The sequence below is a fragment of the Rhinolophus sinicus genome, chromosome 14 (genome assembly GCF_057876585.1).
Source record: "Rhinolophus sinicus isolate RSI-liver-muscle chromosome 14, RSI-T2T, whole genome shotgun sequence".
Lineage (NCBI taxonomy): Eukaryota > Metazoa > Chordata > Mammalia > Chiroptera > Rhinolophidae > Rhinolophus > Rhinolophus sinicus.
In genome coordinates this window covers 101,322,726-101,340,455 of record NC_142514.1, presented here as the reverse complement: position 1 = coordinate 101,340,455, position 17,730 = coordinate 101,322,726, and the positions used below count along the sequence as shown (strand labels likewise).

At 52.2% G+C, this 17,730-nt stretch overlaps 1 protein-coding gene across 34 annotated transcripts in view; it reads left to right on the top strand.

The window, feature by feature from the left end:
- PHLDB1 (pleckstrin homology like domain family B member 1) overlaps positions 1–17,730 on the top strand; it is a 46,333-nt gene that overhangs the window by 24,233 nt on the left and 4,370 nt on the right. For 12 of the 34 annotated variants that reach the window (XM_074335355.2, XM_074335361.2, XM_074335356.2 and 9 more), the window contains 14 exons: positions 86–214; positions 572–727; positions 4,163–4,273; positions 4,407–4,496; positions 6,783–6,956; positions 7,422–7,562; positions 8,965–9,105; positions 9,276–9,378; positions 9,843–9,887; positions 10,552–10,846; positions 10,973–11,063; positions 13,049–13,195; positions 14,865–14,981; positions 15,244–15,346. In XM_074335355.2, coding sequence (XP_074191456.1) covers positions 86–214; positions 572–727; positions 4,163–4,273; positions 4,407–4,496; positions 6,783–6,956; positions 7,422–7,562; positions 8,965–9,105; positions 9,276–9,378; positions 9,843–9,887; positions 10,552–10,846; positions 10,973–11,063; positions 13,049–13,195; positions 14,865–14,981; positions 15,244–15,346 — 1,843 coding nt within the window. The remainder of the gene's footprint in view (positions 1–85; positions 215–571; positions 728–4,162; positions 4,274–4,406; positions 4,497–6,782; positions 6,957–7,421; positions 7,563–8,964; positions 9,106–9,275; positions 9,379–9,842; positions 9,888–10,551; positions 10,847–10,972; positions 11,064–13,048; positions 13,196–14,864; positions 14,982–15,243; positions 15,347–17,730) is intronic. The other 22 variants (XM_088791426.1, XM_088791424.1, XM_019716262.3 and 19 more) reach the window with 10 other exon arrangements.

Genomic DNA, 17,730 nt, shown 5'->3' with positions numbered 1-17,730 from the left:
CCCTGCCTGCGGGGCCGGAGTTGAGGAGTGTGTGTTCTGTTTCTCCCCTGTGCTCCGCCCACCCCCTCCCCCTCCCGCCGACCAGGAGAGGGCGGAGCTGGCCACGGGACGGAGGCACCTGGAGGCCCGCCAGGCGCTCTACGCTGAGCTCCAGACGCAGCTCGATAACTGCCCCGAGTCAGTGCGGGAACAGTTACAGGAGCAGCTGAGAAGGGTCAGTTTCACCAGCCCCCCTTCCTCGGCCTGCGGGCCACCTGCTCAGAAAAGAGGAGAGCGGTGGGACAGGACCACCTGGGCCCTGCAGTACCTGCTGGACACCAGGGTCGGTGCTGTGGTTTGGAGGGGACAGGGAAGGATTGGGGGGATCTGTTTTCTCCTTTCTGTTGCTCCAGGCAGTGATGCCCATGAAAGGAACAAAGCCAAGCGGAGGAAAGGGGGTTGGGTGGGGTCAGCTCCCTTCCCCACTTTCCCTGGGTCCAGCCCCCAGAACTCACACCTCTGTGGCTTGGCCTTCCAAGCCCAGAGTGGTATTTCGAGCACGATCCAACCCCCTTTGTCATTGTCATTGAAGGAGGCAGAGGATCTGGAAACCGAGACAAAGCTCTTTGAGGACTTGGAGTTCCAGCAGCTGGAGCGGGAGAGCCGCCTGGAGGAGGAGCGGGAGCTGGCCGGGCAGGGGCTGCTCCGCAGCAAGGCTGAGCTGCTGCGCAGCGTCGCTAAGCGGAAGGTGTGCCCCACCCCATCCCCTGCCGTCTGGTACGCCTGCTGGCCGAGGTTGGAGGCTAGCGACCTAGGTCTGAACCCCAGTTGATGACCTCATGAAAGTTAACTTCACCTGTCAGAGCCTGTTTCCTCGTCATACAGTGAGAACAATACCAGGCGATTGTGAGAATTAAACAAGATGATGTGTGTGAAGACAGCATAGAATATGATCATAGTAAGCACTCAGCAAACAATAGCTATTGTTATGAAGCCCTGACTCCCCTGATCTTTCAGTGGAAAGTGGATTGGGCTCACATTTGGAGCTGGGCAAGGCAGTGAAAGATAGACATGGAGGAGGAGGAGGCCGAAGAGCAGGCTTGCTCCCGCCTTTGTAGAGCTGTGATGGAAGTGCTGGGACACACAGAGACCTGAGATCCGGATATTAGAGCCAGCCAGGGAGCCTTGAAAGGACATCACCTGGGTTCCAGCCTTGGCTCAGCGCTTGCTCAGCTGAGCCATAAAACAAGGGGATTGGGTCTTGTATCTTGGCCAGTTCTGAGCTCCAGATACTGTGGTTCTCCTGACCTCAGCTGGAGCAGGAGAGGGTGATGGGCAGGGATGTGTGTGTGTGAGGGTGGGAAGTAAAGTTGAGAAGAGACTGTTAAACAAAGGTAAGGAAGATATTGGGGAGGAGGATGGCTCAGGCGGCTGACATGCCTGTGGCTGAGACCTGTGGGTCCATGTACACACGTGCATGCTTGTGCAGTTTACCTGGCTAGAGTGAGTGGATGAGAGGTGAGGGCAGTGAGACCGGGTAGAGGTGTCAAAAAGTGGTGAATTGAGTGCTTGATGGCCAGCCTGGGCTGGTGGTAAGTGGGGCGCTGCTGGACCTCCCCCTGAGTTCAGATTCCTTGCTTCTCTCCGTGACAAATGCATACACTTCCAGATGTGAGGCAGATGAAAAGAAGAAAACTAGCATTTCCCAAGTACATGGGTATGTGCCAGGAGGCTTCCTTGGGTTATCTCAAGCTGACCTTAGGACGGTCTCCTAAAATCAGCACGTGTTTTTTTTTAAACTTTATTTAAGTGTGTTGTTCCAGGACCCATCAGCTCGAAGTCAAGTAGCGGTTTCAATCTAGTTGTGGAGGGTGCAGCTCACAGTAGCCCATGCAGGGATCAAACCGGCGACCTTCTTGTTAAGAGCACAATGCTCTAACCAATTGAGCTAACCGGCCGCCCCAAGCCAGCACTCTTAGCCTCATTTATATACAAAGAAACCAGAGCTCAGAGAAGCCACAGATTTGCCCAAAACCTCCCAGCTTATAAGCTGCAGAGCCAGAATTGGAACCCAGGCCTGCTTGGCCTAAAAGCCGCTGTTCCTTCTACCCTCTACTGCCCTCGGTTAGGAGCTGGTACTACTCTGGTTTCTTCTTTCTTTCTGGAGAGAATGCATCAGGGAGCTGGCACTTGTTTGGGAGCTGGCACTACCCTGGTTTCTTCCTCTTTCTTCCTGGAGAGTGCATCAGGGAACCTTTAGATCAGCCAATACCATCCATTCGACATCCTCGTGGGTATAAGGTCCAAGTAGTTTGGGAGAGGTCAGTACTATTGGACTGCTGTTCCCTCCTCCCTACACCCACCCTGGCCCCTAGGAAACTGGAGCTCAGCCATTGAGACCCAGGGGTCATATTCCTCCCCATGCTCCTCATGAGCCTTGCTCAACTGCCATCCCCAGGCCCCCAGTGTTCCACCCACCCCAGTGTCTGTCTGCCCTGGTGCCTTGTGGAGGCCAACAGATCTGGTTCTAATCCTAGGTCTACCACTTACTAAGATGCCTTAAACCTCCTACCGTGTTTCCCTGAAAATAAGACCTAGCTGGACCATCAGCTCTAATGTGTCTTGTGGAGCAAAAATTAATATAAGACCCGGTCTTATTTTAATATAGAACCAGGTATAATATAATATAATATAATGTAATATAATACTAGGTCTTAGATTAATTTTTGCCCCCAAAGAGGCATTAGAGCTGATTGTTCAGCTGGGTCTTATTTTCAGGGAAACACGGTAAGTATGGCAATGTTCTTATCAGTAAAGTGGGCATAAAGGCACCTGCCTCATAAGAGGGTTAAAAGAGGTAACAAATACAAGAGATGTAGCAGAGTTCTGGGGTCCTAATAGGTTCTCAACAAACTATAAATGGCAGATCTTGGCCTGTTTCAATCTTTTTTGGGGGGCTAACCCCAGATTAGGACAGCTTCCTTCTTCCCTCTGTCCTCTCCCATATCTTGCTCTTAAGGATGGTGGTTTAAGGCCACCTCTTTCAGGAAGCCCTCCCAGGATTAACCCAGTCCATTTTCTCCAGCCCCCATCCTTTTAATTACCTTTTAGCACATGATTGCTGAGCCAGGCACTGTGCTAAGCCCTATTGGGGATATGGAGACAGAAAAGACACTGGACCTGCCCTTGGATTTGATAGCCTGAGTCAGATGGTAGTGATGGAGACATACATTCACAAGTAACAGTAACACTGGGCAAATGGTGACACGGAATAATTTGAGCACAGAAGGAGGCGCGAAAAAATTGAGTTGTGATCAAAGAAGATGTTAGAGGAGAGATAGCATTTGGTCTGCTTTTGGAGGGTAAGTAAACTCTTGATGGGTGGAGAATATAGAGATAGCGCTCCTGGGCTAAGGGAACAGTTTAAGAAAGGCCTGCGAGTTTACAATTACACAGCTGTGTGTACATCATGGCCAAAATGAGAGGAGACGGAGGGCTCAGGTGCGAGGGGAGCTGAAAAATGTAGACACAGTTCTAGGACCCCCTGACTGCCAGCTTAGGAGTTTGTGCTTTATCCTGTGAGTAATGAGGAGTCACTGAAAGATTTTCAGGAGATAAGTGATCTAACCTTACTTGTGGGTTTTTAAAAAATTGTTTAAGTAACATATGTTCTTAGAAAGACTAGAAAATTCAGGTAAGCGAGCAAACAAAAACAAACCTTGAAGGCCATTTTAGGAAGGTATTTGTGGCAGTGTGGAATGGGTCAGAAAGTTGACAGAGTTGGAAGCAGGAAGCTGGTGACAAAGTCCGGGCTTGGAAAGCAGAGGGCCTGGATTTGGGTGTGGCAGTGGAGGTGGGATGCCGGGAATAGGGCAGGTGGAGAACTGTTCCCTATCTCTAGGATTCTGGACATGTTGACTGTGGAGGTGGAGGGAAGGCAGATTTGGGAACTTGGGTTCTGGCTGGTGTGCCTGCTAGCCCAGGGGTCACTGGTTGAGGGAGGGGTGAGAGAAGGAGCTGACCTTAGCAGCCTGAGTTTTCTGGGGTGAGTTGAGGCCAAGCAGAAGAGCTGGTTGATTCCCTTCATCTAAGCCCAGGGTCTCTGGGCAGGAGAGACAGCCAAGCCTTACTTTGAGCTCAGCCATCTCCCCAGGGCCTGCCTGACCATCCCCATCTCCTTCAGGAGCGCCTGGCAGTCCTGGATAGTCAGGCTGGGCAGATCCGGGCTCAGGCTGTGCAAGAATCTGAGCGCTTGGCCCGGGACAAGAACGCTTCCCTGCAGCTGCTGCAGAAGGTAGCCCAGCCGGGTGGGGTGGGGTGGGGGGGTTTGTTGGGGTTGGGAGGGGAATGCAGGATTCCTCTTTTACTTGGTCTCCCTTGCTATCATTCTCACTCCTTTCTGATTCTCTACTCCTTTGGGCTTGCAGGAGAAGGAGAAATTGACAATGTTGGAAAGAAGATACATCTCACTCACTGGGGGCAGGCCTTTTCCGAAGACCACATCGACCCTCAAAGAGGTAACATGGTTGGGTCAGCCCCAGCCTCCGGCCCAAGGGGGTCTCCTGGGAGGCTCTGGAGCAACATGGGGCACTTTCACCTCAATGGCTGAGGTTGAGTATGGGGACATTTTCCTAAATTGGAGAGATATGAGTAGGAATGGTCCTGCAATCCGGAATTTGACCTGCTATGGCTACCAGCTGCTTTTTAGTTACTTTTCTGGGTCCCAGGAGCCCACCAATCCTACCATTTTGGGTGACTGAGTACATCGTGAGGAGGATGGGCTGTTCAGAGGTTTGGAAATGGCCAGGACTCGGGAGTATCGAGATCTAGGGATCCTGGTCTTGGAGATCCCTGGACTTCAGTGTAGAACTAGGCTCTTGGCTCAGAGGTGGGCATTAAGGCCCCTGAACCCATTCTTTCCTGAGTCTTTGCACGTCTGGTGCGTGAGGTCCAATGAGGACACGCCTAGTTTTCTGAGCTCTTTCCCTTCCTCCCTGCCTCACTGCACAAGCAATTTAGGTTTGGGATTGGGTGGCTGGGCTGAGTGTGAGGTCTGAGGCCCCTCACCACACACCCTCTCGATAGGCTGAACTGCTCATCTCTGAGTCCTTGGAGATGGGGTCAGGGACTGTTCCCAGGGTCTTCTCGGGCGGGCACCTCCTCTGTCCCCTTAACCCCACCTGCTTCCACTCAGCTTTGCCCCAAAGCACAAGAGGTAATCATAGCTAACCTCCTGCTCTGCTGTGCCCACATTGCCTCTCTACCTGCTTGCTGAGCTCCTGCCTATAGTTTCTCCCAAGCGCCCAGCTGAAGGGTGTGTGACAATAATCCTTTGGCCAGAGTTTGCAAGTTTGAGTGAGTGTGCTGGTGTGCTGTAAGTTTCTGGGCAGCCCATAAAAAAAATTAGCATCAATTTGCATATTACTTTGCATGTATTCTGCATGCCATTTGTCAGTTCTCACAAACACTGGACCCTCCAGCTCATTTTCCTTTTCCATGACCCCTGGAGGTCAGTTGGCCTCTGGAGGCAGGTCAGGATGGTCAGTCTTCCTTTGGATAGGGCAGGCTTAGGGTCCTGTGCTTTGATTCTGCCTGTATTTTGGATGTCTCCCATGCCCCCACCACCTGATAAGCTCTGGGTTCTAAGGATGTGCTCAGGGAACATGACAGTCCCTGTCCTCCTGACCCACAAGCTGGCATCTTTCCAAGTCCTCACCTTGGGTAGTGGGCCTGCTTTTCTGCCTGGGATTTTAGCTGCTCCCTGCCAAGGTCTCTTTTTCAGAGGCTGCCATGCTCAGGCCCTAGTGGTGTCTCTACCTTCACCCCTTCCAGCCCCTGCCCCAGCAGATGGGGTACAAGGGGACACCTGGAAATGATGTGACTGTATGTGTGTGCCCCACTAGGGATGCCCAAAGTATTGGAGACAAAAGAGTTCTCTTGGCGCTGGGTCCTGGTCCTTGGTAGGTTCTTGGAAGGCCCTCCCTAGGCTTCTTCGCATGTCCCCAGCCCAGGGGAAACCCAGGGATTGGCCCTCAGGGTCTGCCTGGGGAAGGACCTGGATGCCACGGCAACCTCAAAAGTGGGGGTCAGGAGGAGCATTCAGAGAACCTATTCTACCTGCCCTTTTTCGGCCCCCCTCACTCCCATAGCTGTCTATGGCCACAGTGGGCAGCCAAGCTCCACACCCCTGCTCTGGATTTTGTATGGAGTGGAGTGATGGCTCTAGGGCATGGGGTGTGGGTATTGGGTACTTGGTTGAAACCTGTCACCCTTTTCTCTACCTACCCCTCTTTTTCCCACTGGGCACCCTAGAGTATGTGAGCCTGGCCGAGGTTCTCTAGCTGTGCTCCCGCTCAGACCCCTGTGCTCCTGCCAACTCCCCCAGCGTGCTCACACAGCCCCTGCTTGACAGTGAGGTACCAGCCACCTACTGAGCCCCCCTATGCCCAAGGGCCTCCTTGTGGATGCCCTAGATTGCCCCTCAGGCCTGGGTTGGGGGACAGCCAGGTCTGTCTTCATCCGTGAGGGAGAAGGGCAACTGGCGTGAGGGGCGTTGGGAGTGGTTCCCTCTTCCGCAGGGCCTCGGGAGCTTTCTTCAGCTCCTGACAGCTCAAGCAGGGGCAGGCCTTCTGCTCTAGCATGAGGGCATTGTGCTGAGAGGACTCTGGCTTTCCTGGGCTCTGCAAGCCTCTGCTCTGGGCTTCCTGCTCTTGCTCTTCTTTTGTGCATGGGCAGGACCATTTCTTGGGTTCCAGTTCCATTAACCTCTTGTATTCCCTCTTGCGTCCCGGCCTTCCCCCAAGTACCTGACACTTGAGCAGCTAAAGGTGATGTGGGGCACCTCGCCCATGCCCACAACCCCTGCGCCAGGCCCGCCTCTCTGGGCCCCTGCTTCCTGGGACCTGGTTCCCACCACCTGCCTTCCTCCTGTGCTGCCCTCTTCTTCCTCCTTCGCTTCTATCATGCCTGCACCCAAGGTTGGTGGTCTGTGTGTTCCTGTCACCCCCAGCCCTTTTCTGGTGTGGCTTTGTGTGTGTGTGTTTTGCCCCTGCTCACCCGACTTCCCAGCTCTAGGCCAGCCCCAGGAGAGTGCTCAGTGCCTATGGGCGCTGGCTGACTGGCATCATGGTTGGCATAGCACATTTATGTGTTTTGAGAGTTGTGCCCTGACTATTTCTCTTTGCCCTTAGCACATTCACAGCAACTGTTTTTTCACTATTTTTCTCTTCCTTTTTATGCTCTCCTTTCCCCGTACTCCTTCCCTTCTTGCCTCACCTAACTGTCTATTTCCCTGATAATGGCCTTTCTTCACCCTTCCTCCATCCTTCCGCTTTCTTCTCCCTTTCCTTCCTTCTTCCTCCTCTTTCCTTTCTCATTTCCTGACCTTTTCTCTCCATCCTTCCCCTCCTATACCCTGGCTCCCTCCCCATGCTCTCCTCCAGATGGAGAAGCTGCTGCTCCCTGCTGTAGACTTAGAGCAGTGGTACCAGGAACTGATGGCCGGGCTGGGGACTGGCCCCACTGCAGCCTCCCCTCACTCTTCCCCCCCGCCTCTGCCTGCCAAAGCTTCCCGTCAGCTGCAGGTAACCCCTTCCTTTACTGCCCATCACTCCCCTGTTGCTGCTCCTCTTTTTTCTGGGTACCTTCTGCCAATCCATCAGTTATACATGCCACCTTATGTGATGGGGGAGGGTCAGTCCAGCCAGGGCAATATGGGACCTCTGAGAGGGCAGTGAGGGTCTCCTCATAGGTAACCATCTTGATATTTTTGGCAGCTGGAGAGCCAGCTTCATGAGTCCAAAGGTGACGTAATTGACTGTCCAATGGAAGGGGGTTTGGGAGCAGTGGTCAGGTTGGGATCTGTTTGGTGTCTCGTGCTGGGCTAGACTGTGGCTCTGCTCTGTGCTTGGTAGCCCTCAACCCCAGAGCGTCTCACTCATTATGGGAGCCTGACACACTCTTGAGCTTCTTGAAGCTGGGACTAGTGTGTCCTGGGAGAACTGCCAGCATTTTGCTCTTGTGGTCTCCCCAGGGATGACACTTGGAGACAGGACAGAGAGGAGCAAAGACTTTGAAATGACAGTCCTGAGGACGTGCCCAAGTCTCCTCAGAGTTGCCATGGAGGGTATGGGCCTACTTGAGCCTGCAACAAGCTGCTGACCGTGGGGGTGGGGAAAGAGTATTTGGATAGTCTTCTCCCCCAAGTTTCACTCCACTAACCTGCTGTAGTGCCTGAGACCTCACCATTCAAGATTCATTCCTTGAGTGAAGGCATTGCACCTCTAAGACTGTGATCTCAGCTAAAATTCCATGTTCCCTTTGGGAGGAGTTTGGTAACATATGTGGTACCTCTCCTTTGACCTAGCTGGTTAGAAATTTCTGTGTTTTGATTCATTTAATTGTCACCACAGGCCTTTGAGGTAGATATTGTTAACATTTTACATATCAGACACTGGGCTCAGAGAAGATAAGTAATCTCCCCAAGGCCACTCAAGTAGGAAGTAGCAGAGCCTATGCCGAGTCACCCAACATTAGTGCTGTGAGCGAGCTTGGCAGTTATTTAGTCTAGCTCTACCCACTCCTTTTGCAGATAAGGAATCCAAGGCCCCGAGTGGGGAGGTGCATAGCCTAGGGTCACACAGCATGTTAATGGCAGAGCTTGGACCAGAGGTACCCCAGCTTCCAATTGGTCTTCTATAGAACTCCGCCCAGCTGATGTTAACTCCTTGCATGGGTCCATTTACAAGGTTCTTTCAAAATGCAGAGTTGGACCAGGGATTGGTCCAAGGAGCAACAGCCTGGAAAGGAGGCTTGACAGCTACCAATAACATGTCATTGGGTGGCCCAGGAGGCTCAGTGCTGCTTCCAGCTAGAGACAGGGGCCTGGAGCCAGAGCAATACCTTGGACCACAGCCAGCTTAGGTGACATGGGGGTGGTGGCAGTGAGGGAGCTGGAGTTCACCAGGCAGTATCTCTTCCCTCTAGGTTTACCGCTCCAAGATGGATGGTGAGGCCACCAGTCCCCTGCCCCGCACCCGCAGTGGCCCCCTCCCTTCTTCCTCTGGTTCTTCTTCCTCCTCCTCCCAGCTCAGCGTGGCTACCTTGGGCCGTAGCCCCTCCCCAAAGGTCTGAGGACAGCGGATGGGCTGCTTGTGTAACAGGGTGGTGGTGGTAGGGTGATGGAGGCTGCTGGGGAGTCTGCTTTGGCTACTGGGGAGACGCCAAAGCCACCCCTGAATGTCTTGGGGGTGTGGTCTTCTGAGCCTCAGGTCCCAATGCTCCATCTCCCTCCACAGAGTGCTCTGCTCACCCAGAATGGTACAGGCAGCCTTCCTCGCAACCTGGCAGCCACGTTGCAGGACATTGAGACCAAGCGCCAACTGGCCCTGCAGCAGAAGGGTGAGTGGCTGCAATGCTAGCCTACCTGCTCTCCTGGGAGCCCTGGATATCTGCTCTGCACCCCCCTTATCCATTCCCACACCTTTCACAGGATGTTTTTCTTTAATTGGGATTTAGGCAAGAGCAGAAAGGATTTAGATTAGATGCCTAAAGAAGAGCTTCCTGGATATTTATCAAAAGGCAGGGGACTAAGGGTATGGGGGGCTGTGAGGTCTTTCCTTAACAGCCCAACAAATAGGGAAATGCTTTATGACCTGAATGGGGATAGGTATTGCCCTGTCTAGAGGCAGGGGGATGGACTTGACCTCCAGAAATGGTTCGCTAAGATATTGGCTCTGAGAACCCAGGAGTCCTTGTTGCTTGTGTGCATTTTCGTTGTTTGAAAGCCCATGTCCGTGCTTCTATCTCCTCTCATCCCCTCTGTGTCTCTCTATTCTGCCCTCTGCTGGGGTCCCCCACACCAGTCAAGTTGCTTCCTGCTGAGCCCCTCCCAACTGACGACCCAGCAGGTAGAACATTGGTCATTGAGGACATTGCTTTGGCCAGGCAGCCTCTGCCCGGGCATCTGCATGATGTATTCTGCCCAGGCCCCCACTATCCGCAGTCAGGCAGGCTCCCAGGCTGAGCTAGGTAGAAGTGGCTGGCTGCCTTACCACTCGAACTGAGCTCTCTGCTGCCTCAGCGGTGCTCCGCCTTGCCTATCCTTCCCTCTCTGCTGCCACTGCTGCTCTTGCTCTGCATCGCTGCTGCTGAGTCTGCATTTATACCCTGGGTGCTCATGGGGCTCCCACCATCTCTTCCTTCTCCCTTCCCCAACAGGCAGGGTGGGTGCATATGTCCCCACCTATTCAGGCCTTGGTTGTGAGCTGGAGCCACCTGGCCGTCATGCTGCCAGGGCACCACATGGGCAGGATCAGTTCCCTGTATGGGCTCAGGATGCAGAAAGAGTGCTGAAGCCAGACTGCATGGCTGTGGCCAGATGTGCAGGCGACTGAAGCATTGGCAGGGCAGCTGGACCTGGAGCTGTGGGGGCTTCAGGGAAGCTGGTGGGGGCTCATGTGGGTGCCCTGTGTTAAACTTTCCCTGCTCACCTCTTCCCTCTCTCTGTGATGGTGCCAATGTCCTTCTAGATGGGTGGGTGCCCACTGTGACTCCCACCTGTCCCTCCTGTAGGGCAGCAGGTGATTGAGGAGCAGCGGCGGCGACTGGCTGAGCTGAAGCAGAAAGCAGCAGCCGAGGCCCAGTGCCAGTGGGACGCCCTGCATGGGGCGGGCCCCTTCCCAGCAGGTCCCTCGGGCTTCCCACCCCTCATGCACCACTCCATCCTGCATCACCTGCCAGCTGGGCGGGAGCGTGGAGAGGACAGCGAGCACGCCTATGACACACTGAGCCTGGAGAGCTCTGACAGCATGGAGACCAGCATCTCCACAGGAGGCAACTCTGCCTGCTCTCCCGACAACATGTCCAGGTACCTGACCCCCACCCCATCCCACCTGATGGTGCCAACTCTGCCCTCCCCCACACCGGACCCACCGCTTCTGCCAGACTCCTCCTCAGCTCCTCGATACACCCAGTATTCCCCTTCCCTCTTCAGTGCAAGTGGCCTAGACGTGGGGAAGATCGAGGAGATGGAAAAGATGCTGAAAGAAGCTCATGTGGAGAAGAGCCGGCTCATGGAGTCAAGGGTGAGGCAGATCTGGGTCACAGAGGCAGAGGCAGTGGGGGCCCCAGCACTACCTTCCACCTGCCAAGGGCCTACAGTCCACCCCAAGCTGTTTCATCCACATTATCTTGGCAACATTCCCTGGAAGAAAGTGTTTTAAAGTTGGCATTCCTCAAGTGGGGGGATAGGGAGGCTTGGTGAGATTCCATTTTTCACAGCTCTTAGGAAAAGGGGAGGCAGCACATGAATTTCCCGTGTGGGAACTTGCAGTCTCTGTGTGTTTACTTCTGTGGACGTTTTGGCTACCACAGGGATTTTGATTCTTGTCTGCTTGAGTGGCAGGTCATTCCTCTTGGGGATGGTTAGGAAAAGCAGTAACTGGGGGTTGAGGGATAGGGACAGAAGAGAAGGCAGATGTCTAAGCCAGAGCAAAGGCGTTGGCTGGGGGGCCTTGGGGAGCAACGGGAGCTGAGAGAAGTCATGTCGCCTTCACATGGGCCTGGAGCTAGGGCACAGTAAATAGGGAGCAGTGGTTTATCCTGGATACAGCCAGGCTGAGGAAACCAGGGCCTGGAAGGGAGTTAGACAAAGGATCTGCGGAAGCTGTTCTATCTCCACCGTCCCACACTCTGCATCTCCTGAGATGAGAGGGAGCCAGAGAGCAGGAGTCAGCAGCTAGACCACCAGAAAAGAAGGCCTCTTAGCCTTATTCATGTCAGAGGAGGGCAAATTTATAAGCTGCTTTTCACAAATGGAGAGAGAGAAAGAGGAGATTTTGCTAAGTTTTGCGCTGGGAAGAAATGGCAAATGGAAGTTATGGCATAAAGGTCGTTGTCGTTGATTAAGACATGCACAACATCACCGACATGCTCTGTATTTAATGATTCGTTTTGATGACTTTAAAAATCTTTTTTTTTTTTTTTTAAAGATTTTATTGGGGAAAGGGAACAGGACTTTATTGGGGAAGAGTGTGTACTTCCAGGACTTTGTTCCAAGTCAAGTTGTTGTCCTTTCAATCTTAGTTGTGGAGGGTGCCATTCAGCTTCAAGTTGTTGTCCTTTCAGTCTTAGTTGTGGAGGGCGCAGCTCAGCTCCAGGTCCAGTTGCCATTGCTAGTTGCAGCGGGTGCAGTCCACCATCCCTTGCGGGAGTCAAACCGGCAACTTTGTGGTTGAGAGGATGCGTTCCAACCAACTGAGCCATCCGGGAGCTCAGCTGCAGCTCAGCTCAAGGTGCCGTCTTCAATCTTAGTTGCAGGGGGTGCTGCCCACCATCCCTTGCAGGACTTGAGGAGTTGAACTGGCAACCTTGTGGTTGAGAGCCCACTGGCCCATGTGGGAATAGAACCGGCAGCCTTCGGAGTTAGGAGCACGGAGCTCTAACCGCCTGAGCCACTGGGCCGGCCCTAAAAATCTTTTAATAATGGCTTTTATAAGTTCAGTTTTTCCCATAAAATTTGAAGTTCGAGTACAGATTTGGAGTTTCTAATTTGGAGTTTCAGAGGGCCCTAGTGATTAGGGAGGGACCATTGAATATATTCATTGTCAAAAAACGTTGTTTAGATAATCAATGTTTTAGGAATTCAGATGAAAATTGTAAGAGCCCCATTAATTTATTGAGTGTTTCCTTCCTGCTGGAGTCAGTGATGGGCATTTACATATACAACCTCATTTAATTTTCACTATGATCACACAGGAGTAGGCACTCTCGGCCCCATTGTATAGACGAGGCACTTGAGACTTAGGGAGTTGAAATGATTTTGTCAGAGTCCCAGAACTCACACTGGTGACTAAGCCAGGATTTGAAGCCAGGACAGTCTCACTTTAAAGCATTTACCCTTTACCAGCAAAGTCCTTGGAGAGGGTTGGTTTTCAGGATGATGCCTCTTCGTGCCAGGCTGCCCTCTGAGGTGGGTGCCTCCTGTGGCTCTGCCCTGTCCTGAGGAGGGGTGGCCAGGGATTGGAGGAAGAGGGCAGCTGTGGGCACTGACCCCTGGCTTTGGGGACAGGAGCGGGAGATAGAGCTACGGCGGCAGGCCCTGGAGGAGGAGAGGAAGAGGAGGGAGCAAGTGGAACGGAGGCTGCAGAGTGAGAGTGCTAGGAGGCAGCAGCTGGTGGAGAAGGAAGTCAAGATGCGAGAGAAACAGTTTTCTCAGGTAAGTGGGTGCTGGGGTACAGTGGGTGGTTGGCTGGAGGGTGAGGCTGTGGAGAGGTAGGGACATCCCAGGGTATCTCTTCTGGGCTGTAAAGCCTGTTCTACTCCCAAAAAGATTGCTTTGGCTTAGCACAAGCAGAATTCTACCTGGGACTCGTTTAGCCCCAAGGAACATAGACCCAATGGGCTTGTTCAAGTCAGTGTGTGTCTGTATGTTGGGAGTGAGTGGGCAGATGACCTTGCTGACATCTGGGGTCAGAGAAGATGGTCTGGATAGGCCTCTCAGAGATGGGAGCTGAGAATTGGGCATTAGGGTGGCTCCTCTTGGCCTCTCTCGAGGGCCTCATCTCTGCTTCCTGAGTCTGTGCTGCACCGACCTCCCACTTCCCTGATGACCTCCTATGCTTGGTGCTTCATGCTGTCCTGCCCCTCGCTCCACCACACCTTTTGGCTCTAGGCCCCACCACCAGCAGGTGACCTCGCTCTGACTGTTGGTTTACATCTGCAAGAGAGAATTATACTAGTTTATCCTTGGGGCAAGAATTCCTCCTTGTACAAGAACCAACTCTGGGTTTTTTCCTTACACAGGAGACTTGAACAGAACAGTTAAAGGCAGAAGGATAAATTAGGTTGGGTAGGGAAATCTACCCATGTCTCCGGTCCCATTTCTCCGGAAATCTACCCATCCTGGCCCCTGTGAGAGCCTGAGGGAGGATTCAGACAGTCTGTCCCTTCTATTGTGTTTCTATAGGCTTCCCCAGAGCGGGAATCCCATGGGCTCTACCCCCAGTAGTGACCAGTAATCACAGCTCCCTGAGTTCCCATGACGCAACAACGTAAATTCTAAGGGGTAGGCTCCTTGGATTGGGTTTTAAAATTAAGAAATAATCAGAAACTGAGTTTTGCCTCTGTGCCTAGAATCTTTGTCATATGCCTAATTTCCCTCTCCTGCCTCAGTCATTGGCCACTTTGGGACTCTAACCCCCTGCTCTGGGCTGAGGCATTGCTGCAGGAGCCACCAGTGTCTGCTGTGGTTGGTGGGTGGAGTTAACTCATCTTTAGGGTGTCTCCCGGAAGTTTTACATCTTGTATTTTCTTTCAGTAATTTGTTATGTTTCATTTTGTTGCTGTTCTAATGTTCTTCCCAGAAAGGAAGAGTAGAAAAAAATTCCAGTTGGCTGAGAATTCTAGTTAGTATCAGAATTTTTGAGGTAGAACAGGCCTTAGTGATTATCTAGTTCAAAGCCCTTGTTTTACATATAAGGAAACTGAGGCCCAGAAAGGGGGTATGACCCAAATAAGTTCTCATGGGAAGTCAGAGACCAGATTTCTTATTGGGCTTTTCTTCTCAGAGCATGTGTATATTTGGCCTCCAGCTTTATTCCATTCAGCCAGGAGACAGAGGGGCAGGGACAAGACAAGGTTGGCTGTGTCTTGGTCATGGGTGGGCAACTTAGGCATAGATTCACTGAGCAGTTTGCCCAAACCTAAGCAGTCAGCATAGGCATGCTAAGTGTCTGCTTTTGCCACAGGCCCTGTGAAATGATAGTGACAGCTATAGGGGTAGGGAGGGAGTGATGGCAATCTGTTGGGGGTTCAGGACTGACCAAAGGGCCTGGGCAAGGATGGAGAAGAGAAGAGAGCCTACCAATCCTGTCCTCTGCTCCTAGGCACGACCTCTGACCCGTTACCTGCCAATCCGGAAGGAGGACTTTGACTTGAAGACCCACATCGAGTCGTCAGGCCATGGCGTCGACACCTGCCTGCACGTGGTGCTCAGCAGCAAGGTACACGGCCTGCGTAGCCCTGCGGTGCTGAGGAGAGAACCCCATGGGCGGAGGTACCTACTGCATCCTCAGAATGGTGGCCTCAGTTTCTCCCCTAACAGCAGAGGTCTCTGTCCCAGGACCTAGTATGCTGACCTGAAGAGATGTTGGGGACAGCCTCCTATGAATACAGGCACATGTGATGGCACTTACATTGCTGCTCAGGGAAGAAAGGTTTAAGGGCTATGCATCTGGATCCTTCCTTACTCCCACTTCCCACCAGGTCTGCCGTGGCTACTTGGTCAAGATGGGCGGCAAGATTAAATCATGGAAGAAGCGCTGGTTTGTCTTCGACCGGCTCAAGCGCACCCTTTCCTATTATGTGGGTGAGTTCCTATAAGACTGACCCAGAGCCAGACTCCTGGACTCTGTCACCCAGGACAGCTGGTCTTCTGGAAGGAGGCTAAGCTTCCAAGTTGGGGGGCCAGATGCTTGGGCTGGGTTTTGTCCTCCCCTCCCCGAAAATATATAGAGTATACCTGGTTCACTTCCATTTATTTGTTAATCCATCCATTCATTTTTTCAGCAATTACTGAGCATCTAATAGGTTCCAGGCTCTGTTCTATGTTCTGGTGATGAGCAAGATGGCCACAGCTCTCTTCCTTGAAGCTTATTGTCAGGGAGGCAGATACTGAACAAAGAGTTAAAACAAAGCATGATGGGTATGCTGTAGGGACATCCAGATGCTGGGGCTACATGGAATCCTGTGGATCCCCCCTTGGGAAAGTTCTCAAAGATTCCAAGACAAGCTGTTGAGCAATGCCAAGGAGCACTCAGGACTGCCTTGGGGATAGGCCCACTGCCTGTCTTGCTCCCTCAGCTCTCTCCACTCAGCCTCTAGCTTAGTTTCCCATCTCTAGAATTCCCTCTGGACTTGGAACATGGGATGCTGTATTGTCCCCTGTTCGGGAGAGGCTAGGGTGTACTGCAGAAGCAACCAGTCCTAAGATCCCAATGGCTCAAAACCATAGCGTCTTCCTTCTTACTCCTGATACACATCCGTGTACATTGCAGGTGGTGGGCGCTCTGCTCTACATCGTTGTTCTCTTTGCCTCAGACGTGTCTTTCTGGAACATTGCTGGCTGGAGTAAACAGAAGCCTAAATGGGCCCTACATTGATATTAAATGCTCCGGCTGGGTTCGTTCACAAGTCACTGATAGGGTTGTTCAACCAGTCACCCAGACCCACCCAACCACAATGCTGGGAAGAGCAGTCCTACTTGGAGTCTGGAAGGAAAGGGCTAGATGTTTGGTGCCAAAGATGCCCACCCCTGGAGTGCCCTGCTTCCCCTCTCACCTGGTCCCTAACCAAGTGCCACCCCCTCCAAGAAGCCTTCTCTGACCACCTGGGCCCTGAGTGTAGGGAGACAGGAGAGGCAGAGGCACAAGTGTCCTCATGTTTTCACCTGGGCTGGGAATGGACTTTGTTGAGATTGAGAGGAACAGGCCTGGGGAGAAGAGCTTCATTTTAGGCATGCTGAGGTTGAAGTGCCCTGGGGACATCTAGATTTAGGGTAATGGTCAGGATTAGAGGCAGAGTGAAAGTTGAATCTGTTGGAATAATAATAGTAATAATAATAACAAAAATAGGAGATCATACTTATTAAAAACTTGCATGAACCAGATGCTGTGCTAAGCACTCTACATGCATCACCTCATTTAATCTTCATAATCTTGTGAGGGAAGCACTGTTTTTATACCCATTTTACAGATGAGGAAAATAAGGCTCAGAGAGGTTAATTAAATTGCTCAAGGTCTCACAGCTGTTAAGAGGCAGAGCTAAGACTGAACCTGGGCAATTAGAAGAGGCAGAGAGAGGGCTGCACCCTGGGACGCAGGAGGAACAGGAGGGACCAGCAAAGGGAGAAGGGGTGGGAGGCAGGAAGCCACATGCCAGGTGCTGGCACTTGGCATACGTGACCTTCCTTAATATCTATGAAACAAAAGGAGACCAGGTTCAAATGGGTAGAAACAGGGAAGGAAGCCAGACAAAGGAGCAGACATTTACACGCAGGGGGTGTCACCAGCTGAATGCTGCAGAAAGGCCAAGAATAATGTGGACCCAAAGGCCATTCGATTCAGAGATTGGAGCTTATTAAGAGAAAGATTTCTGCTGTGTACATAGGCAGGAGCCAGATTGCACAAGAGCAAGGATAGGTGGGTGGTAAGGAAGCAGAGGCAGGAGAGTGTTACTGTTTCCAGTGAAGGAAGAGAGGTGAGAGAACGGATGCTGGAGGGATGGTCAGGCCAGGGATTGGAAGTGTTGGATGAAGATGGGTCTGTAGTGGGATCAGGGCCCTGGATCAGTGTGCCTTGCCTACTCCTGCCTTGAACCTGCCATTCTCTCTGCCTTTGCCTGGACCCTCTTTCCACTTACTCAATGGAACCCCTCAATTCTACAGGGTCCAAATCAGATATTACCTCTGTAAAACGTTTCCTGACCCCACCTCACTGAGAATAGTTCCTGTCGTCTGCTGTATAATTCCTGTATTACACAGGGTCTGTCTGCCATGTAACATCAGCCCAGTGGCATAATGATGTGATGACAGATGCTGCATGTTATGTGCCAGACACTGCTGCACACTTTCAATATGTTCTCTCACTTGAATCATAACAACCAATGATGCATAGCTGCTCTCTTGGACACCCACGTCACACAGTTGATAAATGCTTTCTTCCCTACTAGACTGTAAGTTCCTAAGAGAAGGGT